The sequence below is a fragment of the Aristolochia californica genome, unplaced genomic scaffold, assembly GCF_029961685.1.
Source record: "Aristolochia californica isolate CCGP_79_NKW_82.1479 unplaced genomic scaffold, dmAriCali1.0.hap1 SCAF_7, whole genome shotgun sequence".
Lineage (NCBI taxonomy): Eukaryota > Viridiplantae > Streptophyta > Magnoliopsida > Piperales > Aristolochiaceae > Aristolochia > Aristolochia californica.
This window is the reverse complement of record NW_027182268.1, coordinates 34,405,782-34,433,776: the sequence shown is the minus strand read 5'-3', so window position 1 is coordinate 34,433,776 and position 27,995 is coordinate 34,405,782. Positions and strand designations below refer to the sequence as shown.

At 37.4% G+C, this 27,995-nt stretch overlaps 3 protein-coding genes across 4 annotated transcripts; 2 read left to right on the top strand and 1 right to left on the bottom strand.

Moving 5' to 3' along the window:
• The first annotated feature begins 289 nt into the window (after positions 1–289).
• LOC137937350 (putative clathrin assembly protein At5g57200) lies at positions 290–5,881 on the top strand. Its single transcript, XM_068782418.1, has 15 exons — positions 290–379; positions 476–545; positions 868–965; positions 1,531–1,669; positions 1,792–1,919; positions 2,014–2,106; positions 2,383–2,433; positions 3,163–3,228; positions 3,328–3,393; positions 3,512–3,592; positions 3,704–3,784; positions 4,127–4,300; positions 4,389–4,464; positions 5,103–5,218; positions 5,489–5,881. Exons 1-15 carry the CDS (start codon positions 290–292, stop codon positions 5,879–5,881), a joined length of 1,722 nt encoding a protein of 573 aa, XP_068638519.1.
• An 821-nt stretch (positions 5,882–6,702) lies between these two features.
• On the top strand, positions 6,703–8,998 carry LOC137937349 (uncharacterized). Its single transcript, XM_068782416.1, has 2 exons — positions 6,703–7,111; positions 8,928–8,998. The coding sequence occupies exons 1-2, from the start codon at positions 6,703–6,705 to the stop codon at positions 8,996–8,998; spliced, it is 480 nt and encodes a 159-aa protein (XP_068638517.1).
• A 4,584-nt stretch (positions 8,999–13,582) lies between these two features.
• LOC137937004 (uncharacterized) lies at positions 13,583–27,265 on the bottom strand. 2 transcript variants are annotated; one of them, XR_011109601.1, is made up of 9 exons: positions 27,080–27,265; positions 25,675–25,997; positions 25,421–25,506; positions 25,165–25,311; positions 24,538–24,640; positions 23,767–23,879; positions 23,545–23,669; positions 14,678–14,847; positions 13,583–13,884 (listed from the first exon to the last, which is right to left on the bottom strand). XR_011109601.1 is itself a non-coding variant. In XM_068782016.1 (8 exons), the coding sequence occupies exons 2-7, from the start codon at positions 25,907–25,909 to the stop codon at positions 23,577–23,579; spliced, it is 777 nt and encodes a 258-aa protein (XP_068638117.1). In that variant the 5' UTR covers positions 25,910–25,997; positions 27,080–27,265; the 3' UTR covers positions 14,199–14,847; positions 23,545–23,576. The 2 variants fall into 2 exon arrangements, 1 of the variants encoding a protein (XP_068638117.1); XM_068782016.1 differs by lacking the exon at positions 13,583–13,884 and having other exon boundaries at positions 14,199–14,847.
• Positions 27,266–27,995: the final 730 nt, after the last annotated feature.

The following is a 27,995-nucleotide window of genomic DNA, read 5'->3' as shown; positions in this document are numbered from 1 at the left end:
TTAGTCAATATTGGGAATAAGTATGTAATAAAAGATAAGTTCGAACAAGTGAGTTTACCGAAATGACCTCGTGGATTGAAAATGACAAAGGCAAGGCGTCCCAGATTGCCTTCTTATGCGCTTGAGAGAGAGAAGAACGAGTGGAGAGAGAGGAGGCCATTAATTGTACAAGCGCACGGTTACGGGAACAGCACAGCTCCCCTCCTCTCCTCTCTTTCGTCCTCACGGACGCCGGAAACCGGTGGTGGAGAGAAGAAATTCTGCAGCCGAAGTTAAGAGTTTTCTGAGAATGGGAACGCTCCAGAGCTGGCGAAAAGCCTATGGAGCTCTCAAGGACTCCACCAAAGTTGGGCTCGCGAAGGTCAATAGCGAATTCAAGGTTCGCCTCTGCTCCCGATGGATAATATTGAGACTCGTTGATGCCTGTTCTATTCGTGAATCTGATTGTTTTCTCGTTTTATTCCGTTTTCGTTAGGATCTGGATATTGCTATCGTCAAGGCGACTAATCATGTTGAATGCCCACCCAAGGAACGGCACGTTCGAAGTGAGTGATTGTCTCTCGATTCTGCTGGTTCGAAGTGTCTGAGATTTGTTGAAATTCTTCGGGTGACTGTAGGACGTTTACATTCGCTGTCGTTTTGTCGTGTATCGTGTTTTGATCAAGTTATGTTAATACTAGTGATGAAGACGGGTGAATCCGTCATTGTTGCTACTTGATTGGTTTCTAGTTTTGTTTCTACCATAGTCTAGTCATTTTCGAATACGGGTGATTCCTTGGTATCAACCATGAAGATCTCAGTTCAACCTTTTGCATTCAATCATGTAGTGCTCGGATGTGTTATTTATGTATTTGTTATTGGCCACAGAAATATTTGCTGCGACGTCTGTTGCTCGTCCTCGCGCTGATGTGGCTTATTGCATTCATGCCCTTTCGAGGAGATTGGCCAAGACCCGCAACTGGGTGGTAAGAATTTCCAAACGTTAAATCCACAATTACCATTGTTTAGGAATTACGTAATATCTGAATATAGTTCTTAGTCTCAAGAAAATGCAGTTTCCTTCCAAAAGCTGTCTGTAAACCTATTTCGCTGTCTCCTTTATGAAGAATTTGGAGATATTCTGCTTTAGACAATCTTTCAATATCAATTTCAAAAAAAGAAAAGAAAAGAAAACTCGTTTATGTTGTTTTCTCTTCCAAAATCTTGCCTTGATATATATATATATTTGGCTTTAAATGATTTCCGTAGACAAGACAACAATCCAAATCTGAAATATACAAAGTAGACGTATGCAATTTCATTTTTAAATGAGTTGTAGTCATTTCTCTCCTCAATGGAGACTTTTGAGAAGCTTGATTTCTAATAATTATGATCGTTACCTAGTTTTGTTTTCTTCCAGAATAATTTGTTATTAGTGTTTGAGTTTTATTTTGAATATCTGACACTTCAATATTGCCATAAGATTATCCTTTTGGATGTTAGATTAGCTTTTCTGGACAGTGCTTTTGATTACTTCTTCATGCAATACAGGTCGCCATTAAAACGTTGATAGTTATTCACAGGACACTAAGAGAAGGGGATCCCACTTTCAGAGAAGAGCTTTTAAACTATTCACATAGAGGAAATGTGCTTCAAATCTCCAATTTCAAGGATGACTCAAGTCCTCTGGGTAATATATTTTGCTGCCAAACATTATGCTAGAAATCAATTATTTTATTGGCATATCATGACATACAGTTTCACTACAGATACAAATAATAATGCTCTCTCTGCTTGTTTCTCTCTCTACAGCATGGGATTGCTCTGCGTGGATTCGAACTTATGCACTATTCTTGGAGGAAAGGCTCGAATGTTTTAGGGTATTGAAGTATGATATTGAAGCAGAGCGTTTGACGAAATATCCATCAAGGGTGCCGAAGGTCTGTTTTTACCTTTTCACCTGGGCAGATAGCTAACTTTCAACCATAGACTCACCCTTAGTGATTACTCAAAAAATTCTGATTCTTTAAGCAGACACATAGTAGAACCAGGGATTTGGCATGCGATGAGTTGTTGGAGCAGTTGCCGGCTTTGCAGCAGCTACTGTACCGCCTTGTTGGCTGTCAGGTAATCACCATTCATTTTTAAAATTATTCAAATAATCGGACATTCAATTTCTGTTGTAGTTAAACAATCATTACAAGAAAAGAAAGAAATTCTTTAAAAAATTATCTGGAATCTGTCTGATGAAGTTGAGACCTGAAGATGTATGCATAGAAACAAGATTGATAAATTATTATCAGCATGTGAAACTATCCGATTAGACTCAGCTTCTAGAATTTGTGCTTAATTAGTTTCTGTGGTCTCTTAAGTAGTGTTTTCCGTTTTCACCTGCTTTTGCAGCCTGATGGAGGAGCTTTTCACAACTATCTCATACAGTATGCTTTAGCTCTGGTATGGTTTACCCATCTTGTCCGTAAATTCTTTAGTTGTTTTATTTAGCATCTTCTTGGCAGATCACCAAAAAGAATGAAAAACAAAAAAGCTCCACCTTAAAATCGTTTATCTCAGGCCTTTAATGTTATTTTTAATATCTGAATATTGACATTACAAAGAGAAGATATTGAGTCCTTTCATGAGCTCTAACATATTTACTTTAGGCTTAAAACATATCTGCTCTCCTAATCTATTCTATGGTTTCACTAAGCTGTGTTAGTTTCAAAGAACTTGAGGAAAAGCTTAGGGTTCACTTTGTTTCCAAGTTTTCTGCCAACTATTTGGATGACTTAAGAGTATTAAATTTTTTTTGTAAGGTGTGCCATGCCAACTTTGTGACTATGTGCTTGCTACTTTTACAAGTCCACTATGCAAATTAGTAATATTTCTTCAGATTATGGTTCTTCAGTCACACATTTTAACATCATAGCCTTCTCTAGAGTTATTCTTCTGGCTCTAAAATAATTAACCTTATTTTTTCCTTAGTGGTGTCTTTATTGACAATGAAAGTTAATTTACTTAGGCCTGTCTATTTTTCTATGTAAAAGGTATTGAACCTTGATTCCTTATTTGTCACTAAGACCTATAATAGGAACACATGTTACTTTGCAATTAATACTTGTCTATTGAAGCTTCCTATGTTTTTGTCTTGATGATGTGTTCATGCAATCCATTTTGGTTTTTCAGGTGCTAAAAGAGAGCTTTAAAATATACTGTGCGATTAATGATGGGATCATCAATCTAGTGGATCTGGTATGGCTACAGTGATTTGTCTGGACACTTATATGTAATGTAATTCAATAGCTTCTCAGTTTTTTATTGTTTGGTCATAATTTTCCTGCCTTGTTTCAGTTCTTCGAGATGTCGAGGCATGATGCTGTTAAAGCACTTAATATCTACAAAAGATCTGGCCACCAGGTCTCGTTATGTCTCTTTCGCAACTTTTTACTTCTGTGTGTAGATGATACTTGGCAGAAGAAACTCTTCAGACTTGTCTGAACATTAGAACTTCTTTCTTTGATTATTCTTTCAACAGGCTGAAAATCTTTCAGATTTTTATGAGTTCAGCAAAGGTTTGGAGCTTGCAAGAAGCTTCCAATTCCCTACCTTGAGACAGGTCTCTCTCATTTCTTTTCCTTTCTTTTTTTTGTTGGCCTTCCTTTTAACTCACCAGATATATTCAAACTGTCATCCTTGTGCTACTTTCTGAGTTCATTCTTTCCTACAGCCACCTCCATCATTTCTAGCAACAATGGAAGAATACATACGAGAAGCACCTCGTGCAGGTTCTGTTTCTAATAGAAGGCTGGTCAGTCCCCCGGAATTTGCTCATGGCATATATATATATTTTGCTTCACTATTATAAGGATTGCTTATTAAAGAAAAATATTAGTATTAAAACTCAAAAAAATAAATCTAAGGATTGATGCAAAAGTGGTTTACATTTTATATTTATTTTGTTATACAACATTGAATCAAATTGAAGTATTTCTGCTTGGGAATGATTATGGTGTCCAGATTTACTAGGTGAGATTGGCAGAACCTCCATGTTCCTGCTTATGATATTTGTTGGAGCAAACATTTGCCTTTCATGATATGTATTAGGGAGCATTTTGTATTCTTAACGCAATTTTTATGTCTCTCATTTCAGGAATATCAGGAGAAGAACCAATTGCCAAAACCAGAAGAACCTCAAATTGTTGAGGCTCATAAACCCCCTGTTGAGGAGGAGAAACCACCTGAAGAGATTCCTAAGTCCGAACCTCTGCTTGACACTGAGGCTGAACTTGACCCAGCCCCACCTTCGGATACAGGAGACTTATTGGTGAGTCTCTTATACTTACTCTTATCTTCTGGACTCTGTTCCTGCAATGCCCTGCAAAACTGTAAAGTATTTTATTCCTCATATGCAGGGACTTAATGAGATACATCCTGATGCACTTGCAATTGAGGAAAGCAATGCATTGGCCTTAGCCATAGTTCCACATGGTAATTCTCTGAGGAAGACTTGATTGTCTTATTTATTAGCCACAACATTCCTATGGAATCTTCAATCAAAGTGATCAAATTATTAATGATTAAACATGAATAGAATTTTTTAACTGTTCCACCATATGTTATGTTAAAATAAGGGAAGCATACAGAAGCAATCCTGCGGATTCAATCCGTTTTAGGGTCAGCAGCCAACCTGCTCATTTGAGGTGTCTTCTGATCAAGGTCCATGTAACAAAGAAAACTAACTAATGTGTTGATATTCTAACTAGGTTGAATGGGTTTGACGAAATCTTTTGGACAGGGACCTGGTCAACCAATTTGACCCGGTAGGTTACAAGAGGAAAAATAAAACAATTTGTTGGTTTTAGGTTTTGGAACCCAAGTGACTCGGTGAATAGATGTGAACTACCTGGTCAACCATGAGTGTTTATTCTCCTTTTTTGAACTGCCTTGTGATGGACTCCATCTTTCTGAGCTTTTAGTTATTTTGAGTTTGAGATTAGAGTCCATTGTAGCTTTGAAATCCATTTTTCTACATCTGGAATGTACTGATCACTTTTGTAGGCCATGAAAGCTAAAAAGTGTAAAATTTCATTTGCTTCTCCTAAGTATAGCTCCTACTTGTCTTTTAGGGGATGCTTCAAAAACCTCAACAAGTGCGTTTTCCGGATTAAATGGTTCCGGGTGGGAGCTTGCGTTGGTTACAACTTCCAGTAGCAACACCAGCCATTTGGTTGAAAGCAAAATGGTTAGTGCTTTCTGGACAAAATCTTAATTCCTAGTTTTTCTCTGTTCCTTTTTCTTCTCATTTATGTTTCTTCTCTTCATTTTTTCATGGATATAAAAGGCAAAAAATGTGGTGCATTAACACACAATCTTGAATCACAGTGCATGTTCAGATTAAAAACGAAAATTAAAGTTGTAGTTACACAGCTCTTTTATTTATGCATTAATTTCTGATGTTTTAACATCCCCTCACTGGCTGACTCTAACTTTGATCTGTTTTGGGGATTCAAAGGCTGGTGGGTTTGACAAATTGTTGCTTCATAGCTTGTATGAAGATGGTGAAGCTAGGAAACGACAAGAGAATGCAGAATATGGAGCTGGAATGAGCTCTAACATGTTTGATTCTCAAGATCCATTCTTCATGTCAAACAGCATTGCATCTCCACCAAGTGTCCAAATGGCTCTAATGGCACAGCAGCAATACCAACAACAACTAATGTCGATCCAACCTTACCAACAATATCAACATTATCAACAATACCAGCATCACCAGTCTCAACAACAATATTACCACTCTCAACAACAACAGCAGATGGGTGGCAACAATAACCCATTTGGAGATCCGTTTATGGTGGGTGGCTTATCAGAGACAGCATCGTCACCTGGAAACAGCAACTTGCTATAGCTGCTATTCTTGTTCATGTTGTTGATTTTCTAATTCATTCTAATCTTTGGTTTTTTTCCAACGGAGAGGAATGGTGGCCTTTGTAAAGCTTGAGTTTCTGCCTGTTCTGTTCTATTGTGAATGTGATTCTTCTGTAACCCCTCTATTTTTGTATCAAGAACGTTGCTCGATATCTCAAGGTGATCTTGAAATGGGGATGGCAATTTTGCCGAATTACTCATTCTAGTGTTCTACCTTTTGATTGAACTAAACAGGGTTAGTCTAATACAAAAAACTATTTGGTGCAAAACATGATCAAAATGGGATGGTTTCGTATGTTTCGTACTAAATGACTTTTCGTATTAGATCAACTTTCTTGAACTAAAATACTAATTTATTAGAGTACTTATTAAATAGAACAGTTATAGAAATGCAACTTTCTTCTCATCGCTTAAGTGTCGGGGTTTGTTTAGAACCCTTACAAAAGAAAATAAAATAAGAATTTGACCATTATCATGTCACCATATTCTTTCCCAAAACTTGATCCGTTCTCCATGTTGCTGCGGGCCCACTTCAATGTGTGACAGCGGGATCATGACGGCAACTCGTTTCACAACCGCTGTTTTCCAAAACCTATGGATTGCCTAATTCTCTCAGGCGCTGCGGCCCGGCCTCGGCTTTGCCACGTGGCGATCGTCGGTCTCGTCAGTGCATCCTGACATGGCAAAAAGAGCAGTCGCCCCCTATAAATTCTTCTTATTTCTCCGTCTTCCTCTTTATCCAGTTCTCTCGCCCTTTCTCCTTTCCCCTTTCTCATTTATCTCGGAATTGCAGATCTGATGATGGCTCGACTGCTCTCGCAATCCCAGACTCTGATTCGTGAATCCTGCTTGAGTCTTTCATTGAAATCTGCCACTTTCCCTCCTCTATATCGATTTTTGAGTCACAGAAACCGATCGCATAAACAACCCGAGAAGGGGCAGCTGATCGAGATCGAAATTGAGGGAGATTCCGAGTTTGAGGTATTGGGATTGCGCAGGCTCGAAGACGCCTTACATGGCGTCATTGTACGGAGATTGACCCCGGATTGGCTCCCATTCTTACCTGGATCTTCTTACTGGGTGCCACCGAAGAAACTGCCGCTCGGGGTTCTAGAAGTGATCGGAATGGCTACAAATCCTCTTACGGAGGAGGAGTTCCTCTCCTTGACGACCGTACGAGGTTGGCCTTCATCGTCCTACTATGTTGAAGGTAAGACTAAATAGGGTTTTGATCATCACGACTTTGGTTGCGATTGAAATTAGAAGGAAAAGAAAATGTTGTGTCTGTTTGACAAGGATGGAAAAATAGTGTTTCTTGAAGGCAACAGACTGTCTGGTTAGGAGACCAGTGATTCTTTTGACAGTTTTGTTTGTTGTGTGCCCGCAAAAATTATTTTTTATGATAGGTAAATTCTTTTGACTTGACGGGGATAACCAACCAACAGCTATTTTAATATCTATAATTATATATTTAAAAAGAAGAGAGAAGGATGTGGCGATTGTTGTGCAGTGAAGAGATTTATCGCGTTAGTGGATCTTCAAACTAAATGTATACAAAATTTTGTGGAATACTTATCTGTTGTAACACTGGTAGAACTGTTTTGGGTATGGAGGTGATAGTCCCCATGAGAAAATTTTCTTAATCTGCTGTGTTTTATGCTACATGTATCAACGCAGACTAACATGAGATTCATTGCTTTTGGGTCATGCTTGTGATCTTTGCTCCATATAGTGGACATCTCAAACGTTCTGCCAAAGTTCATGATTGGAATCGTGAATGTAAACTGTCACTGAGGTTAATTAATAGCCTCGATGCTCTGTAGAAATGGATGACCATCAGTTACATTGAACCTATCTGTAAGTTCTGCCTTTTTTTTTTTTTATTAATTTTTTTTTTTTGGAGTGGGACGAAGGATGTGAAAGAGATTTTATTAAAAGCGGGGGATGATACACACTGCAGCCCTCAGAAACCGAAGGGGCAGGCTAGAACATTATAAAATACAACAGAAAACAGCTAGAACAACTAGAAAATGGAAAGAAGTACGTGTATTAACAAGACCAGAGAGTGTAGTACTTGAGGCCTAATAACTAGTTCTACTTGTTGTTGAAGCTATGTACTTGGCTCAAGTGTGAGTTGTTTGAATTGTCATTTGACTATTGAGACACCAATGATTCGCTTATGACAGCATGATGGTCATCATTGATGAAATGACATGCACCTCAATGAATTGGTTATAAATGAAACAGTGCTTAAATTTTTGGCTTTGGTTCTTTTATTGCATTGTCCATGGAATCTATCTTGAAATTTCGGTATTACACTCTGCCCTTAAGAATCATATAAATATACATTTTCAGACTCCCTTTACATACTGAGTTATAGAGTCATCTTTCCAATATTTATCTAAGTTGTGGAGGAAAGCCTGCATAAATCTACGGAGTTTGTTTTTTCCTCTGGTTAAGCTCTTCTCATTGGTAACACACCATTCATGAGGGCTAAAATTGTAGCGTTTTTTATAAGAAAATCACTTTACTGGGTTTTATTTAGCTTATGAATTACTAATATGTAGCCAGCCACCTATTAAATTCACAGTGATTTATTATCTCACAAGTTTATTTAGGACTGCAGCTGAATTTTGGGAACATAATATCTCACATCAGATTCCAAAGAAAGAGAAAAAAGACGAAAAAGAGAAAGAAGAAAATTAACAGTTGCAAATGATTTTGTAGACACAAGATACAATCTGTTACTAGTAAGAGCTTATGGAAATTGCATTGTCTCTCACTAGTAGTACTTTGTAGTTGTGTTTGAAATTCCTGTGCAATCTTTGTTTTGAATATGATTTTATTGTCTTTTGAGAAATCAATTATGATTTTATATTTTATATTCTTGCAAAGATGTATATATTATGTTATTCAAATCTGTATATTTGGCAGGTATAGATGCTATCATTTTTTAATAACAATTTATTATGAGCTAATATTCTCTTTAAATTGCATCGATTAATGGTTACTTTTGTAATGGGCAGGTGGAGCTCCACATCAAATAAAATCAAAGCCAAAGAAGAAGGCAACAGAATCAGAGGACGATGAGGGTTGATTCTTCCTCTAAGCATAACACATGAGTAAGCTGACTCTCCATTTTTGTTTGTTTGTTTTTTTTGGTTTTTGAATTGAAAATGCTAGCAATATAAGATATTGTTTTCAGGAAGGTTAAGAGTGCCTGTTTAAAAGAAAAAAAGTGCTTATCACTCCTGATTTGTTTATCATTTTAACTTGATAATGATACTGAAATCATTTTTATACTTTTAATTACCATGCATATACATATAGTCTTACTGGGATTTGTTGCAGGTTCCCGGCTACATTGTAGATAAGTTCTTAACAGCAGAGAACTCAGATGGGAGGGGGGAGATGTACAGAAGAGGCCACTTCTTGTGCTGTAGAAACCGATATATGAGGGGAATGCACCAGTCACACTACCTTCCCATCTTGTTGTATGCTCAGATGGTGGCAACTGGAACTTGACGTGTTGCATGTTTATCATTTCGATCATGTTTGTTATTATTATATATCAATAGGCTAATCTGGTTCTGGCGTTCTCACTCAAGAATTACCCTATTCAGAATGGATGAACAAAAACTTGTAGGGAACATTTGGATGGAGGGGAGGATACAAAACGAGTGACAGCGAAAGCGCTACGAAACCATGCTCGGCTGAGATCTGTATTGGTAATAATTTGTGTGCAGAAACAAAGAATAATACGAATAAATGTGTGCAGAAACGCTTGTGTTTTAGGGGTCCTTCAGGTGAGACGGTTCCTCATCGTTATTACGAGGCACAAATTTTTTTTGAGTGACTTAGGGTTTTATTATTGTTGAAAGACACTCATAAATGTAGGGTGGTGTGGTTAGTAAATAAGGAAAATTTCTATAACGATGACATAAAGTTGTAAATATGTAAACTGGTGTATATCCTTTTATGTCTATTTCTTTTTGAAATATGTAACCCTAAGGGGGTAGAACATTCAAGCCTCTTCCTCACTCAAATTCGTCCATGCACCTCTATCTTTTTTCCTCTTCCTTCTCTCCCTTGGGTTTTTTCTCTCCTCTCTCCCAAGAGTTAGAGTTTCTCTCCTATCTCCTTCCCTTGAGATCTTTTGAGTTTGCATTGGCCCTAGAAATCAACATGGTATCAAAGTAGGCAAAGATCTGAGATGGAAAGGGAGGAAGAAAAAAAAAAAAGTGGAGTTCTTCGTTTTTTCTTAATCTTCTTTCCCAATTCTTATTTTTCATTGGATGTTTCACTCTCTTACCGTATGTTTCATATAGAAACCTATATACTGTTGGAAAAATCTTTAAGTTTAGTTTTCAACTCAAAAAGAGTTGTTGTAATCAGATTTTTATAGAGAGAAAAATTAACATTTGAAGCACAGAATGACAAGCAGCAACAAAAAGCATCAACTTTCTCAACTGTTTATACTAACATGACTAGGAATTTATATTGAGAAATATATCTCAAAAGAAAGATATGTGAGTCTACTTTCTATATAAACCGTTTCTCAACCTGATCTTTCGAGAGAGAGAGAGATATTCACATTGGAAAAATCAAAGGTCATGGTAGTATCCTATTTTATGCGAAAATCCGAATTTAAGCTAGATTTTTTGTTTCACTTTTTTGAGTTGCTAATGTTGGTTGAGTTCCCTATATGTTTTCAAAACCTAGTTAAGATTTTACCAACTTTGGTATATTTTCTTCCTTAAAATTTTTTTTGTTTAATCACACTTTACATTAGTTTCCTTAAAAGAAATCTTTCCCATTATGAGTTTAGTTTCCTTTTTACAAAGTTTAAAAATTTAAATTAAAAAGTCCAAATATTTGTATCTTAAATCTCCTTATTCTAGAAATATCTCTTGAATATTTCTTTCTAAACTGGTCAAGGTGTGTTAAAATGTAAATTGCCTTATATGATAAGTCTATGTTTACAAAGTTTCCATTACTATATTCCATCTCAAAACTCTATTATTGAAGATATTTTTTATGTTTCCTTAATCATCATGTTAATAGAGGAATTATTTTTTTATCTCCTTCTTGAGTCAAACCTAGTAAGTTTTTATCCATCTATTGGTCTAAAAGCGCCTCCTTCTTACTTGGAAGTATGAATAACTGCATTGTGTCTCCTTTCTTTTGAAGTATGAGAACTATATTGTTATTCACACCCTTAATTCCTCTGAGTACTGTCTTCAATTTGTTTTTGTTAAAATCACTTCAGAGTAATGCCTATAAACCCACTACCTAAAAAATATAGGAGTGTGCCTAACATCTAGCTAGAGTCAAGTTTTTTTATTCTTCACCCAATAAGTGTTTTTTGTTTGAGCTACCCTTAAAAAGTGAGTAGTCTCTTTGTTGTGCCTTAACATTGGGCTATTTTTCCGTCTTTGAAATTGAACAGAGTGTATTTCATGCTATGGTATTTTTAATTGGTGAATGGAGATTTGTCGTATGGCTAAAAGTATTTTTTCTTCTCTCACCATTATTTTGTGCAAGTTGGGTCTCTTGGTAAAGAACAAAGAGATCACTAGTTTGAAGAGAGAAGTAGAAGAAAAAGTATAAGGAAGAAGTAACCAACAATGAAGAATTCCACGTGTTGTAGTAGTTAAGTTTTATGTGGCTAGAATATTCAAGTAAGAGGGAGACAAGATGAAGACTACAAACAAGATGTGAACAAGAAAAAGATGAGTTAAAGCAAGACAATCAAAATTTATTTTTCAAGCCATACAAGATCAAAGTTTATTTTCAAGTATACAAGTTTTTTAACCAAGATTATTTGCAAAATAAAGTTACAAATACAAACTTGAGGGGGAGTATTAAAAGATACTCATTTGTGTAAGGGTGGCATGACTAGTAAATTAGAAGAACTTCTATAGAGATGACATAAAGTTGTAATTATGCAAACTGGTGTATATCCTCTTATGTTCTTTTCCTTTTGAATTATTAGCCATAAAGGCATTGTAATCATTGTAAACACCTTCACACGACAATAAATACAACTTCAAGGCATGGGTAAAGCATTCAAGCCTCCTCTTGCCTCAAAGTGTTTATTCCATTGGCAAACAACAAAATTAGATGTTGAGGGACCCAAAAGGGTTGAACGATCGATCGTCTTTGAGGATTGAGGTAAATAAGAGCAACTATCAACAAACCAAAGAGGGAATTGATGAGAACAATCAGAATGAAGGGTATTTTCATAAAAAAATAATCTATGCTAACGAGCCAACTCGCGAGCTAACAAGCCGAACTTAGAAAATCTTGAGTTTGACTTATTATACTTAACGAGTTTTATTTCAAGTTTAAACTCAAGTCGAGCTCAAGTAAAAACTAACCTAAGTCGAGTTTTTTTAAAAGCCGAGCTTGGTGCCACTCCTACATATACTACACATTGTACTAAAAAAAAACGAATGTTTGGATCTCTCAAAGAGAATGTACTCTCCAAGTATTGGGTGTCAGTTTTTTTTTTCTTTTGATAATGGTTCATCTAAAACCTATTTAATCTAGATAAAAAAACTCAACTAGAGCTAGAATTTAATCTCTTGGGGAGATTGAGTATGTAAAATATGTGTATTGAGCTACACATGGCTTAAAGAGAACAAAAATCTCTTTATGTAGTTCTAGCTATTAGAAATTTAAAAAACAGTGAAATTTCCCAAAGTAAGGGTTCTTGGGCAGTGAAAACCAATAGGGGAACATCGATAAGAAAAATTCTCATCTCCTATGCATGATTATTTTACCTTAAAATTACCTTAACATATAATTTTTTATTACACACACTACTAAGTTTTTAACTTAAAATTCTCAATTCATCCACCTCTTGAGAAACCACATGGCCATCTAATAGAACTTTTAAATTGCTCCATAGTCTATACTAGTGATGAATGTATCAAATTCCGATCCGATACATATAGGGCATATCAGTCAATACATTCCACTTGTATTGGCATCAACAATTGGATAGGGGTGTATTAGACAGGGCAAAGTTCACTTTGTATCAACCAATATGTTATACTTATCAGTTATATGCTCACCTCATACATATTGCATGAGTTTTTTTTCTTTTTTTTTGAACTGCCTGAGTCGGATCAATGCTACAAATACTTGCTAAAAGCATGGCTTCCCAATTCAACCTGTGACTTAGCCAGTTTGACTTGGACTCAAGAGGGATGGTTTGAGTCTAGGGACATGGCTTCTAACTCCTGGAGTCGAGTAACCTAATCTAAGTTTTCAAGTGCCCAACTGCGTTCTGGTTAGGAAACATCAGCTAAAAATTGCATCAATTACACTCGTCTGTTTAAAAACTTGAATAGTCCCCTTGATTTTGAAATTGTTTTACCTCAAACCCTCTTTTTCTTATTTTCATAAAAAAAATATAAAAATACCCTTATTCTGAAATCCAACTTATTTTGAAATAAGTACCACCCAGGAGTTTATTCCGACTCTTTTCACCCCCTCCATCTAATGAGAAAACAAGGTAAAAGAGAAAGATGTCAGAAAAAAAATTAAAAATGTATCCAGTCATTAAAAAAAAAAAAAAAAAAACCTGATAGGAGACTAAATATACATCGAGTTTTGAATTGGTCGTTGAAAGGTTCCAAAAACACCTTGTATTTAAGACGTGGAAGTTGAAACATAATACTAAAGATTCTAAAAAACCTCTCCTTTAAATGTCGAAAACTAAAATATTTTACCCCTCATCCTTCATCCCTTTAAGCATCTCTACTAAAAAAAAAACCACTCATGTTCGCTGTTTACCATTGGACAATCAAATTTTACACTTTTATCTGTTTTAATTAACATGACTTAAAAAGGATATGATAATAAAAACACGTGATAGGGCAGCCGCTTTGGCTCTTACTTGCTTATGGTTACAACCCTTTAGCGCACTTCGACATAATTGATTTAAAACACCAGTGGAAGCCATGGGCGAGAAACCTGGGTGAAGAAAGTAAAATGAGTAACCAGGGAGTAAGATTGAGTTATTAGGGAGTAAGATAACAGACTAATATACTTCGAGTGAAATAAGCAATGAAAACTACGAGTTCCAAGTCAAAAGAGTAAGCACAAAGCGTTGAAAGGAAGTTTCACTGGGCATATACAGCTTTACATACAGTTCTAAAGTGTAACAGAAGTACAGAATGTTTATCGACTGAAAGAACAACATATAATAAGCCTACAATCAGCACTCTTCCTGGTTTAATAATTAGTAATTACCATTTCGTTTTCTAGCATATCCAATGACATATCGTTTTCTAAATTTTCGATGTTAAGTGTAACACTCTCATAGATAACTAAAAGAGTTGCTTCAAGTTTCAATCAAGGTGAATGCTCGCTAATAACAGATGAACTTGAATAAAAACGTTGTGCTGTTACATTCATATTTGGGAGCTTAAATATGAATTAGTAACGCACATGACCTGCAGTACTTAAGAGGAGCTGCCTACTCAGTTCAGACATCTATCTCACCACATTGACTGCTCTGATTCCAGCAGCCCGCCCGGACAGTTGCATACAAAGCAATTCAGATTCTGGAGTATACGGCTGCTAAACTATGCCATACTAGGGCCCTTTATCAATAAAAATAAGACAGTAGCGCTATAGGCATACAGCAACAAAACAACAAACTCATATGCATCGGGTTGATTTCTTTTTCTTTTCTCCTTTTTCTTTTTTTTTCTTTTCAGTAGCATATATAAACAAACATAAAATATAGCTGAGGGAATCTTACATGAAGGGGTTGAACTCAGAAGCGGGTTGCAGCAAAATTGTAGCTTTCAGTTGCAATACCTTCCACAAGAGAGCAATTTTTCACTTCCACTAACATTTTTTACTGCATAATTGAATCCCTTCGAAAATGAAGCTTAGGCTTCACATACAGGATATGCTCGCAAGATTATGCTGTAGTAGCCACAGAAATGAATGGCTAAGGTCATTGAGAGATGAAATATTAGCAGAGAAATTACAAATTGAACATAGATAAGTATTTCAAAGACTAGATACTGATTATAAACAAGGATGCATAAGATTGATGGAATGAAATATCACAATGGGAAGGTTAGTCCACTAAAAAAGTAGATCAGCAAGAGAAAGAAAGCAAATTTTCATACTACTATGGTCTATTTTTTCTCAAGAACATAGTTTTCTATTTTGGAGCAAACCAATAGAAAGTGCATTAAATATTATAGAATTACTTAACCTTTTATCTTAGATCTAGAGTTGATATTAAGACCAACATCATCTGACACCATTTCATTCAAAGTGTTCCTAAAGAAAATTAAAAACACACCCTCTAGTTATTCACTTTTTCTCATTTAAACTTGGAAGAGAGCCAATTCTCTTGGTGAAGTATATTCCTTTCCACTTGGTTGGGATATTAACTTATTTTAGTCTACTTATCTAGAGAAAAAAGAATTCTCTAGTAAATTTCTAAGCGTACTAGTAGGCCCACAAATATTTAGGGCAGATGAAGTTGAGTGTAGTTCTCACGTCCTCAACTATTAGTTTCCAAGCAAATTTTTGAGAATGCATATTACCACAAATACCGCTGATATTTTTTCAAAAGATCAGAAATATTTGGTAAGACAGTATAGTTAGCAATGCTGAACTGATATGATATTTTCTACAGTACAAATCCATGAGCCAATCATGCTTATAGATAGAAAAAGAGTGCTAAAACCGCATAACTCCATTGATAGAGTCTTTGGCTCAATGGTCACAAGGGGGTTTCTAGTGTACGATTATAGGTTATATTCTCATCAAGGGATAGTGCATGCGTGTAATCAACATTCAATAAAAAACAAAAAAAATGAAATAAGTTATATCTTAATGTGAGAAAATCAGCTCAGGGGCATCGTGGTCTTTTTACATGTTCAATATTTTATATTGCTGCACTATCTTGTCCTGCTTATTTGATTTAGTCTATGTACAAATTTTTATATTCGTAGGAAGTGTAGAATGGGAGTATAAAGGAATAAGTGATTTTATGTAAAGAGGGCTATTTCTGTAAATACTGAAATCAAACTCAATAAATAGCACAACCCCCAACACAGCTCATTCAAGAGCTTTCCTCAATCTCTCTCTTATTCCTTTCATTCTTTCTTTTCCTACCTTCAAGCTTTTCATATTTTACATGGTATTAAAGCAGTAAATTGGTGTTGGGAGTGGTTCTTTGCCCTTAAACCTCGATTTTTATTAGGGCGACTTCATAGAAGCAAAATTTTCAAATCTCCTCAGTGACTGCTTGCTAAAAATTTGATTTTTGCTTCTGCCATTACCCGAGGGTTACTCATTCTATCACTCTTTGAAGGATTGTTCATGTCTTAATTGCCCTAAGGGTTCATTGGATTGATCTAAGGATGTGCATCACTCATACCAGACCTATTTTTTTTTAAATGTTGATAATTTTATTTCAAAGAAAGAGAAGATACATCAAGGGAGATCTCCCCTAAAAACAAGAGATTGAAGGGGGGGCCTAATTTCGCACACAAATCAGTAGCCGAATTGGCTGATCTAAGTACATGAGACTAAGTACAAGAAATGGTGGATACAATGTCCAAAATATCAAGAAAAATCTGCCAATGACGCCATGGGGGGAAGGATGAAGTAGAGCACCATCCGATGACAATCTTGGAGTCTCCCTCCACAATAAGGGGACCACTGAAGCGGTTCTGAAAAATTTGCAAGCCGTGAAGGAGACCGGAGAGCTCAGCAATGGTCGAGTCAACAATTACGAGAGGGCCAAAGTAAGAGAGGATGGCAGTGCCCCCTGGATAAAAAATTACCCCACCAAACCCAGCCAAACCAGGGTTCCCAAATGCGCTACCATCAAAGTTTATCTTATAATATCTGAAGGGAGGAAGCTCCCAAACAGCAACTCAGCAGGGGGCAATAGGGATAGACATTTGAGTGATAATCTTCCAATTGATGCGGAACGGGACACAAGAGAGGCAGACAAACTCTTTTCGGGTGTAGATCCAGGTATATATGAGCCCAATGGCGGTGAAGGAAACCTCAACAGTAGAGCGGAAAGTACAGTCAAACCGTCTGGAGTTCTTTTCCTTCCAGAGGCACCAAGGAGCGAAAGCAATGCAGGCAGCCAACAAAAGCTTGCCTAGGCTGGGCAGGCGGGTTCCAAAAGAGAAACGACACATGGTGCTCAGGTCAAGCGGGATGCAGAAGTTGAGTCCCCTGCTGTCAATCATGTAGGTTCAGACCTTCCAGGCGAAGTCACAGTGGAGGAGGAGGTGATTCATAGTTTCAGCCGCCGTCCCACAGAAGGGGCAGAGAGGATTGGGAGTGGTGTTGCCACACCTAATAAGGTTGTCTACAGTAAGGATCTTGTTGCGGCAGACACTCCAAAGGAAAAACTTCACCATGGATAGGCCCGAGAGGCGCAAGGCAAGAGCAGTCGGATGTGGGGCAGGAGGCCGAGAATCGCTCGCTGCCATCAGAGAGCCAAATCATCCGGTCAGCCGTCTGAGGGCGAACCATAACACTACTGAGACTATCAATCAAGCCACAAACAGAAATGGCTTCCTCATCAGGAAGGCCACGTCTAAGGTAGAGATTCCATGAGTCATTCCGCCAAACGTCAAAGACAGATAATTTGCGGTTGGTGGTGAGCTGGAGCAGTGGTGGGTAAGACAAGGCAAGAGAGCCATCACCCAACCACCAATTTGTCCAGAAACGCAGACTGGAGCCATCTTCAACAAAGAACCGAATGACAGTGTGGAAAGAGGATAACATGGCCTTCCAGATGGGGGAGAGATGACGATAGTTGCCGCCAGTGATCCATCTATTACCAAGACACCGAAGCTTGAAGGCAACCATTGGCTTCCACCAAGCCCCCGAGGAAAAGTTGAGCTTCCAAAATCACTTGAGCAATTGCCTGCATCATCAAATTCTATGCTGACATTAGCCCTATTTGAGGTCTCTTTTGCAGTTTTCTCTATATAATTGCAGTTTTATACTAATCTGGAAGTACTTTACTTGCGGACATCTCATCTTTGCCCTAACCCTAATTTTGCGAAGTGTGACCCACATCATTGGGATTCGTGAAGGTGTTTAGTTGTTGAAATTGAATTTTGTTTTACTCTATACTTATTCTATGACTGATTTGGGTGAAGTTTATATACCATCTAGGGAGATGGCTGGATCTGATGGTAAGGATGTAATTTTTATGACCTCTGAAAAGTTGACAGAGCCGAACTATCTTAATTGGGCCAGATCTGAAAGAATGTTTTTGAAAGGCAGAAATAGGACAAAGTACATCCGAAATGATCCTTCCTACAAACTAATGATTGGGAAGCAGAAGATAACCAAGTTATAACTTGGATTGTCAACAATATCGACTCTACCCTAAGAAATCAGATGATGCACTGTGAAACTGCCAAAGCTATGTGGGTCTCTTTAGAGTACTAATATGCTCAAGAGAGCAATTTATCCTAGGTTTATGAATTGTACATCGGTTTCTTTGTTCTCAAAATAAGTAACAAAACAGTTACACAATACTATAGTGCCCTTTTGGGACTCTAACAAGACATTAATGTATGTCATCCATTTACTATGGAGGAGCAGGAATTGAGGAAACAACAAAATCAGTTGCTTGTGGCGAAGTTTCTTGATGACCTAGGTGTTGAGTTTGATGGGATCAAAGCACTGAGTCTTACCTCAAAAGAGGTGCCCTCGTTACCTACTGCATTTAATAGGATTGTAAGGGCTGAGATGACCTTAAACCCTAGTTCTAACCCAATAGACTCATCTCAAGGCGAAATAGGCTTTGGGAGAGGCAGAGGTAGAGATAGTTCAGGCAGAGGTCGAGGTCCAGGTGATGGTAGATCTGAGAAGAAGTATGTTCACTGTGGACGGACTAACCATTACTCTCATAGATGCTGGATCAAATTTGGAAAACCAGCTTGGGTAAACTCTACCTCTCATGAAAATAGTGGAACAGTATTTAAGGTTGTGGCTTCTTTTACTTTAGGGGAAGTCGATGAAGTTCAACAATTATGTTAGCAACAACAACAGATTATGCAGAGCCTAGCCCAATTACCAATTGGTTCATCTTTAACAACTATGGTTCATGAATCTACTCCTACAACTACTCTAGCCACATCAGGTATGTCAGCTCTTCATGTGTCTTCTTCTCTTACCTGGATTATTGATTATGGAGCAATTGCTCACATGTCAGGTATGTCATCCTTGTTTTCTAACATGAAAGAGTCATTACATATAAAATGGGTAAACTTAGTTGATGGGTCTGTTTCCTCGGTTCAAAGAGTTGGTACTATCACTCCTGCATCTTTCTTGTCTCCTCAATCTACTTTACTTGTACCTAAATTTCCATTGAACTTGTTATCGGTCAGTCAATTTACTAAGTCTATGAATTGTTCATTGACTTTTTATCCTACCCATTGTCTCTTTTAGGACCTTGTGACAAAGAAGATGATTAATTCCGTGCATGAGAGAGATGAGTTGTCTTATTTGGAGAGCCATCTATTGGATAATACACTACATGCGCTTCACACATCTACTACCTCCCTACAATGGCACTTGTGATTAGGTCATCCTTCAGCGGCAAAACTGATTCAAGTCTTTCCAAAATTTCCTTTTAGTCTTACTTTCCAGTGTGAGTCATGTCAACTGGGCAAGTATAACCGAAGCTCTTTTCCAGCTTCACACCATAAGACGAGTCAACTATTTGAGGTCGTTCACGCAGATGTTTGGGGTCCTTGTTCTATAACTAGTTTGTTTGGTTATATGTATTTCATTTCCTTCATTGATGATTTGAATAGATGCACTTGGGTTTTACCTCCTTCGGGAAAAATCTAAGGCTTTTGATGTATTTAATCTTTTTTACAATGAAATAAAGAATCAGCTTTTAGCCTCCGTTCATATTTTGCATACTGACAATGGTCTTGAATTTATGAATCACAAATTTGATATCTTTTGTTAAGATCAAGAGATCATTCATTAGAACTCATGTGTGTTTACTCCTCAACAAAATGTAGTAGTAAAAATCTTCATTTTCTAGAAGTGGCTCGTACTATGATGTTGCATATGAAAGTACCTAAACAGTATTGGGGTGATGCAGTGCTTACTGCATGTTTCTTTATCAATAGGATGCCTTTGTCAGTTCTTCAAGGTAAATCCCTATTCAGATTTTGTTACCTTCTGCTCTATTGTTATTTGTTTCTCCTCGTGTCTTTGGATGTTTATGTTTCATTTATGTTCTGGGATCATCCAAAGATAAGTTATCTCCTCAAGTAGTTAAGTGTGCTTTCCTTGGGTATTCTAGCATACAAAAGGGGAACAAATGTTTTTGTCCACCCACTAAAAAAACATTTGTATCTGCAGATGTCACATTTTTTTAGGATACTCCCTACTTTGAGTTTACTACTTCTGTTGATGTCCCATCACCTTCCCCAGTCTCTGAGTTAGTTATTTCTCTCCTAGTCGATGATTGTATTGGACTACACCAAGTACCATTGTTGAGAAACCACTACAGGTGTATTAGTGTGGATAGGTGCCTCCCTCTCAGCCTATGGCCTCCTTTCTCATGCAAGGCCATGACTCTACTTCATCTCGGGATCCTGAGGTAAGTGATCTACACCTGCCTATTGCTTTAAGGAAGGGAGTCTAGAAAGGTACTCATCATCCGTTGTCTCATTTATGACCATTTGTCTGACAACTACAAAAAGTTTGCACTGTCTATTTCTTTTTTTTTTTTTTTTGATAAAGATGCAATTCATTAAAAAGGCAAAAAATTACAAAGAGATAGGGAGCAAATCCCTAACAACAAGATGTTGAAGAGATGCTCCCTGTTTGGCAAGCACATCTGCTGCCGAATTTGCAGATCTCGGAATGTGAGGCCAAATACAAGAAAATAATGTAGTAATCTCTAAAATCTCTTGGAAAATTTCCCAATGCCTCCATGGCGGAAAGGAAGTGCCACGGCCCCATCCAATGACTACCTTGGAATCCCCTTCAATGTGAATTGGGCCACTACATTTATCTTTGAAAATCCGAAGCCCGTTGAGAAGACCATGAAGCTCTGCAGACGTTGAGTCGGAGATGCCTAATGGACCCGCATAAGAAATACACTGATTGCCAAATGAGTCCGAAATCACACCACCGAAACCTGCGATCCCCGAATTGCACTGTCTATTTTTGCTTGCACTATTCCTTCTTCAATGCAAGATGCTATGTCTTCCCCACAGTGGAAACAAGCTATAGATGTTGAGATAGTCGTGTAATTAGATAGAGGGACCTACAAGTTGTGTGATTTACCTTCAGATGTTGCAGTTGTTGGCTATAGATGGGTGTATACAATTAAATACAAAGCCGATGGCTCGGTTGAAAGATATAAAGCTCGTTTGGTAGCAACATGTGACACCCAAACTTATGGGGTTGATATTTTTGAAAAGTTTTCCCCAATTGCTCGGTTGTCCTTAGTATGTATTTTGGTATTTGTTGTTGTTAATTAAGGGTGGTCCTTATGCCAGTTACACATCGAGAATGCTTTCTTGTATGGCGATTTTGAAGAGGAAGTATACATGGAGTAACCTCTAGAGTATGTTGCTCAAGGGGAGATGCACAAGGTATGTAGGCTCAAGAAAGTAACTTATGGCCTGAAACAAAATTCTCGTGCCTAGTTTGAAAATTTTAGCCAAGCAGTGATGTCTATGGGCTGTTCTAGAAGTCACTGTGATCATTCGTTATTTGTCATGAAGAGGTCCTCTGAAATTATAATCCTACTTGTATAGGTGGATGATATTATTTTGTATGGCAGTGATACCTCTGGAATTGAAGAAGTTAAAAGTCTACTTGTCACCCCCTTTCAAACCAAAGACTTGGGGACACTGAAATATTTCTTCAGAATTGAACTGGCAAGAAGCAAAGAAGGACAAGTGTTATCTCAAAGGAAGTATATAACAAATATGTCACATGAATATGGTTTACTAGGAGCTAGGTCAGTAGATACACCAATGGAGGATGGACATAACTTGCATAATAACCAAAGTACATAATTGAATGATAAGACATTGTATATAAGGTTAGTTGGGAGAATTTTGAGGTATTTGAAAGGAGCACCAGGGAAAGGTCTCCTCTTTAGAAATAATGGTCACTTGAAAATTGAAGCATTTTTTGATGTAGATTATGTCGGCTAAGTTAGATAGAAATTCAACAACAGGTTATTGTGTCTTTCTAGGTAGCAATTTAATCAATTGGAAAATCAAGAAGCATAATGTGGTAGCTAGATCCAGTACAGAAGCGGAATACAAAGCTATAGTACATAATGTTAGAAAGCTATTGTGGGTGAGGTCAAGGTGCGAGACGAGAACGGTGTGTGCTGTTGTCGTGAGGGAGAAGAGAGAATAGCAGGAGAAGAGGAAGAAAGAAGGAAGAGAGGAAGAAGAAGAAGGAAAGTAGGGGGCCGAGAGTAGAGAGGGAAGAAAGCAGAGAAGAGCCGGGGAGAAAATTTCAATTTCATTTAATTGATCCTGATTTCCAAACATCATGGGTTTTTAAATAGATACCCAAAACCCTAGGGACATTTCAAAATGACCTAAATACTCTTGATGAAAAAATGACCAAAATACCCCGATGCCGCAGCTCATTCAAGAGCTCTCCTCAATCTCTCTCTTCTTCCTCTCATTCTTTCTCTTCCAACCATCAAGTTTTTCATATTTTACACTTAAGCACTGTTTTATGGGAACGTGACAAATACATATGAACAACTAAGAAGTATACCAAAAATATAAATAAACATATAAATGATAATAATCATAGATCATGCTAGTATTATAAAGTTAAGAATTAATACCGTTAGAACTTGTCTAAAAAGGACAAAAAAACACACCACAGCAACTGAAAAGACAATTTGAGTAAAAAAAAACATGATCAATTTGGTGGGAGGAACCAAGGTAGTAGTGCATTCAGAGAGAGCCCAGACACTCTGAACTACTAGTAAGAGTACATACTTCACTTGTGACAAAAGGATCACCAAAAGTAACTCTCTTCAATGGACATAACTGGAATACAAAAGAACACATGATATCGATTTCATTACTATAGGCTCACATACAGCAAAAGATATTGTGAAAAAAACAAAAAGAAAAAGAATACAAAAAAAAGAACAAACATGAATGTAAATCATAGATGAGAACCTTCACAAAGAGCCAAAATGCTTCTTAAATGAAGCCTAAAGCGAAAATCATCAGATGAATATTTTCACAGACAATCAGAAGTACAACACAACACAGATTGCATGCCAAAAAGTGTAACTCTTTTGCGGCATACTCCAGAAAGAAGCACCAATAGGTCTCAAGAGGAATACTCATACCCAAGAAATGCCTCAAACCACAGAAAACTGGAACAGAAATTAATCAATCAGTTACTAGAATTAGAAGAATAAAACTTCTAAGACAAACAAGGACAAGACAAAGAAAAAAATAAGCAGAAGAAGAAGAAGAAGACAAAGAAGCAGAAAAATAACGGCAATGATAAGCCCATAAATAATAAAGATATGAACACTATTAAAAAAAAACAAGTAACAACTGAAAAGATAAAGAACAGTATTCCACATATACTAACCATAAGACTCAAATAAAAGGTAATTTTTCAGCTTAGTAGAGTCCCAATATCCTTAACTCTGTCACATGACTTGGATCAAGCTCAGCTGGATCTTTATTCCCTTCTCGATTTTCTACTACATACTCCTGAAGAGGAAAATAAATCCATCAGCTGCATCGCCAGATTCCAATAAAAAGAAAATATGGGATCTATGATTCAGTTAAAAAGGTAAGAGAGTTGAACCTTTGTCGGCTCTTGTTTGGCCAGAACATGGCGGTGACGTTCATTGATTCTCTGTCCGCATATTATGGCTATGAAGAAACCATAGAGAAGCCCAACCAAAATAACGGCAATAACTGAAGAGTTCAAAGGAAATCAGTGACAAGATAAGGCTTAGTTACAATCTGATAAGGCATACAAGACCAATTGTCAACAGCAAGCATTTTGAAGCACAGTAAAATCACCGCTGCATAGACCAAAACTTCCCAAATTTTTACATTATAGTAATGACACTTTTTATACTTGCAACTCATGGTTCTTTAGAGGTTACCAAATTCACAACAAATAGAAACAAAAACATTTGCAACTGAAAGCAGTAATGAGGAGCAAAATGGTCCAAGTCAACATTTATCATCTATTATAGAGTAGTTATCAAGGATAACCTTAAGTGGCTGAGCTATGTTGATCTAGTTTTAGCTAAATCAGCTACTCCACTCAATTCATTAATGCCAATTTACATAAAAAAAGCAGCCATCCAAGTTCTTATGTGGTATAAAAGGAACAGTATGAGATTAGGAACTTAACAGCAGATGTTGAACACAAATCGACAACAGCTGTCAATCAGCACTTAGTTACAACACCCATGTAACAAAAATAGGAATTTTACAAGTGCCAAATAAACTGAGCATGTATATACTTTGTATGCTTTTAAAAATCCACAAAAGCAACTAGAAAACATGTAAAAATCAACTTTATTTTCTAAATGCAACAATATGCAATATATCAAGTGAATACCTGTCATTAAATAAAATCCGTAAGGGTGTTCTTCATACTCAAACATTTCTCGTAATTCCTCCCCATAAAACTTGTATACCAGTAGCCCCAATACTGCCACAACCTGCCAGACACAAAAAATCTGATTGAAACTATACACAAAGAAAGCTACCCCTACAAAGTTTTTGCTTTCTCCTTTCATAGTAATTTATAGAAGGTTGTAAAATTTAGGGATTGTGGATCTTAAATGCATAGTTGGAAATGTATTGAATGACCCTACAAGCAAATCCTTAATGGTCCTGAACCAGTAATATGACTGGTTCAAAGACTTCATTATATTGTAGAAATGAAGGCCTACCTGCTAGAACTACTGCCCATCTTCCTGGCCTAGGAGGGAGCCAGTGGCCAAAACAAAATACAACATGCATAGAAGGATAGAAAAGTTCAGTAACAAATGGTCAAAGCTCACTCCATCGGAAAATTATTAAGTAAGTGTGGAGAAGAGGGGAAGAAAAGAAAAATGTTGCAGTTGCCTGATGCATGCATGCAGCTCTAACATGTAGAAAGTCAAAAAACATACCGTAGTGATATCCAATACCTATAGAAAAGTATGAACCAAATCAAGTGATATATATAATTCTGGCTTACCAATTGAACAATAACAAAGATGAAGGCATGGTCCCTGACAACAAGAAACTGGAATTTCAACCTCAACCACCAGCGATCTGGTGGTACATTTGCACATAGAATGAAGAGAGCCTTGCACTCGGTGCAGTGGGAAAAAGCAAAACCTTCCTGTAAGAGGGTAGCCAGTAAGCTTTTTTAAAAGGTTGAAAGCTTTATTAAGAGAGGCAAATGAACAAACTACATAGAGGGAGCTAAGGTGAAGAACAATCAATTGTACCTTAGTAGATCTCCAGTGATCAAGACAAGATCTGTGTACATATTTCTGAGTACCACTACAATAGCAGGGTGCAATCAAATCTTCACCTGCACATTCAAAACTCCAACCATATCAGAAAGAGAGATTGCAGCATGTTCTTCTGCAGAGCACACAGTATGGAGCTGTTTTACCAAGGAAGTAACATGTTACATCTCAGACTGTTATTGGCATTCCAGTGAGAAATTAAAATACTGATTTTGATATGTAGTAAGGACCTCCAATATCAAGGCAAATTCGGCACTGTGGTTGGTCATCCACCAGATGGTGATGTTCATCTACATCGAGCCTTTGACAGTCCTCCTCAGCTGCAGAGCTATCGCTCCCTGCATCTCTAATTTCACTTGAGGATTGGGCTTCTCTTGATTTGAGCAAAGTGAGGGGCCTAGGCAGAATAGGATCAGTTTCTGAATCATCTTGTTTTTCTTCAGAACCGATTGAGACGAACTGCATTGTAAGACAAGTCCAGTCAGGATGTGATTGCACCAGACATCACCGAATAGAAGTATCCTTTGATCACTTGAAAGCAAAAGTAGAAATCCTGCAAAATGGACAGCACAGAAAAAGGCTTAGTCATAACACTTCTGATGGTCAGGGATATGACTGTAAAGCTGCAAAAGAATAAAATGCTCAGGTTAACACTTTTGACTGGAAGGAAAAACATGATGTAGAAGTTAAAAAGAATCACGAACTCCTATATTATATAAGACTAGGAACAGCACAACTGTTATTGTCTTGTTTCTCTTGATTGCAATCAATGGTTGGTTGGAATAGCTGAATCATGAGTATTTTCAATATGCTACAAAAGTAGCATAGTGTATGCATATGATAGTAACTAAGTTGTAAGTATGTCCTTTATGCCTGTCAAAGATGCAAGAGCAATCAAATCTTAAAATATAGTTCAAGTTACAAATAAATCCTCATAAAAACATTTGACTGGTAGGCCATAGCATGACAGAAAAAGATATAATACAGTTTTTCAGCAAGTTCGACATCAAAATGTAAGACAACTTCAAGTAGTACTCAGCCTAACGAACTGAAATACTGAGGGAATTTCAGCTACGTGGCCTCTTAATTACTAGGTCTTGCATCTTTCTTGAACGACTAATAAAAGGAGTTCAATTAGGACAGAAAGTAAGAGCAGCATTGACCGTGGGCTAATTCTTCAGCGTTTGTTCTTTCGATAAGCAGTCTAGCTTATGCACCAAAATGAAACTAGCAAACAAAAGTTGGGCGATGAACCTATTTGTGTAAGCTTCTATATATGAAAATAAGAAGGCTGGCACTCGCTTTTTTGCACCGGTCGGCCATTTTCCAGGAAATATGAAAGAAGAACACTGACAGACTCGCATTTATAAATTTATAAATCTCAAAACATCAAACAGCTCTGACAACACAAAACCATCAGAATCGAAACCCTGCACATGTTTCAATCTCGCACCCGCAGAATCTTGACCCGAAGCTATAATTCTTAACTGAACCAATAGCCAACAAAAGAAATGCGTAACAGGTACTAAGAAAAAGAAAACACATCTTAGAGATCAGGAACTTCCACTCAATGTTGAAAAGGGCAAAAACTTTCCAAAATGTGATTGATCGCAAACTTAGGACACGACAACTCACCTAATTGTAGCTACAGCTCAAGATTATCGAGAGACCTCGACGAGAAAGATCATGCGCAGTAAAGATCTGAAAACAACGATAAGATCAAAATTCAATTCGTCTACGAATTTAAAAATAAGGAACTCTCGTAGTCTTTTTCTTTTTCGTTCTGTAGACAAGATCCAAAGGGAATGATGATGAAGAAACGAAGACTAAAACGGAAGCAGCGGGACTCAGAAACACGACCACGTACCGACCGATTTATTCATTATTTAACGTAATAATAGTCCGTGGCTCGCGGAGCACGCAACAGGATAGATCCCGCGTGATTTTTATTTTGTCTTTTCTGGTCCATCTGAAATGATCAATGGGGCTATTAACATCCGTAATTAGTTTTGTAAGGGTACGTTTATATTTTTAATATCGTAGTTAAAGCTACATAATTAATCAGACATGAAGCAGTGAAAAACCTAAGCAACAAAATCTCATATATAATACCTGTAATTTTACCATTTCCATAAAAGGCATTTCTGTAATTAAGTGTCCTTGTAAGTGAGATATGTGATCGAGTCGAAGATGACCCACTGCCCAGCCGTAGCTAGGGGTGGCTTCGAACCGAGCCGGCTCGTGAGCGGCTCGTGTTCGGCTTGGTTTCGGTTCGGTTCGACTCGTTATATTTCGAGCTCGAGCCGAACTCGAACTCAGAAATGGGCTCGTTTAGATAAATGAGCCGAACTCGAACAGAGTCAGGTTCGGCTCGTCGGCTCGCGAGCCGACTCGTTAATTTAACGAATGGCGGGATCGGGGGTTTCTCTCTTGCCCAGCCTCTCTTCTCTCCCGAAAAAAAAATTCGGTCTCTCTCCCGCCCTCTCTCTCTTCTCTCCCGAAATTTTTTTCGGTCTCTCTCCCGCCCTCACTCTCTTCTCTCCCGAAAAAA

Excerpts from the sequence above, each read along its gene's own strand:
- LOC137937350 (XM_068782418.1), top strand. The coding sequence starts at position 290 with ATGGGAACGCTCCAGAGCTGGCGAAAAGCCTATGGAGCTCTCAAGGAC. Across the intron at positions 546-867 it reads CAAGGAACGGCACGTTCGAA|AAATATTTGCTGCGACGTCT; the intron begins GTGAGTGATTGT and ends TATTGGCCACAG. Across the intron at positions 966-1,530 it reads CCAAGACCCGCAACTGGGTG|GTCGCCATTAAAACGTTGAT; the intron begins GTAAGAATTTCC and ends CATGCAATACAG.
- LOC137937349 (XM_068782416.1), top strand. The coding sequence starts at position 6,703 with ATGGCTCGACTGCTCTCGCAATCCCAGACTCTGATTCGTGAATCCTGC. Across the intron at positions 7,112-8,927 it reads ATCGTCCTACTATGTTGAAG|GTGGAGCTCCACATCAAATA; the intron begins GTAAGACTAAAT and ends TGTAATGGGCAG.
- LOC137937004 (XM_068782016.1), bottom strand. The coding sequence starts at position 25,909 with ATGCAGTTCGTCTCAATCGGTTCTGAAGAAAAACAAGATGATTCAGAA. Across the intron at positions 25,507-25,674 it reads AATTTGCCTTGATATTGGAG|GTGAAGATTTGATTGCACCC; the intron begins GTCCTTACTACA and ends TTGAATGTGCAG. Across the intron at positions 25,312-25,420 it reads ATCACTGGAGATCTACTAAG|GAAGGTTTTGCTTTTTCCCA; the intron begins GTACAATTGATT and ends ACCCTCTTACAG.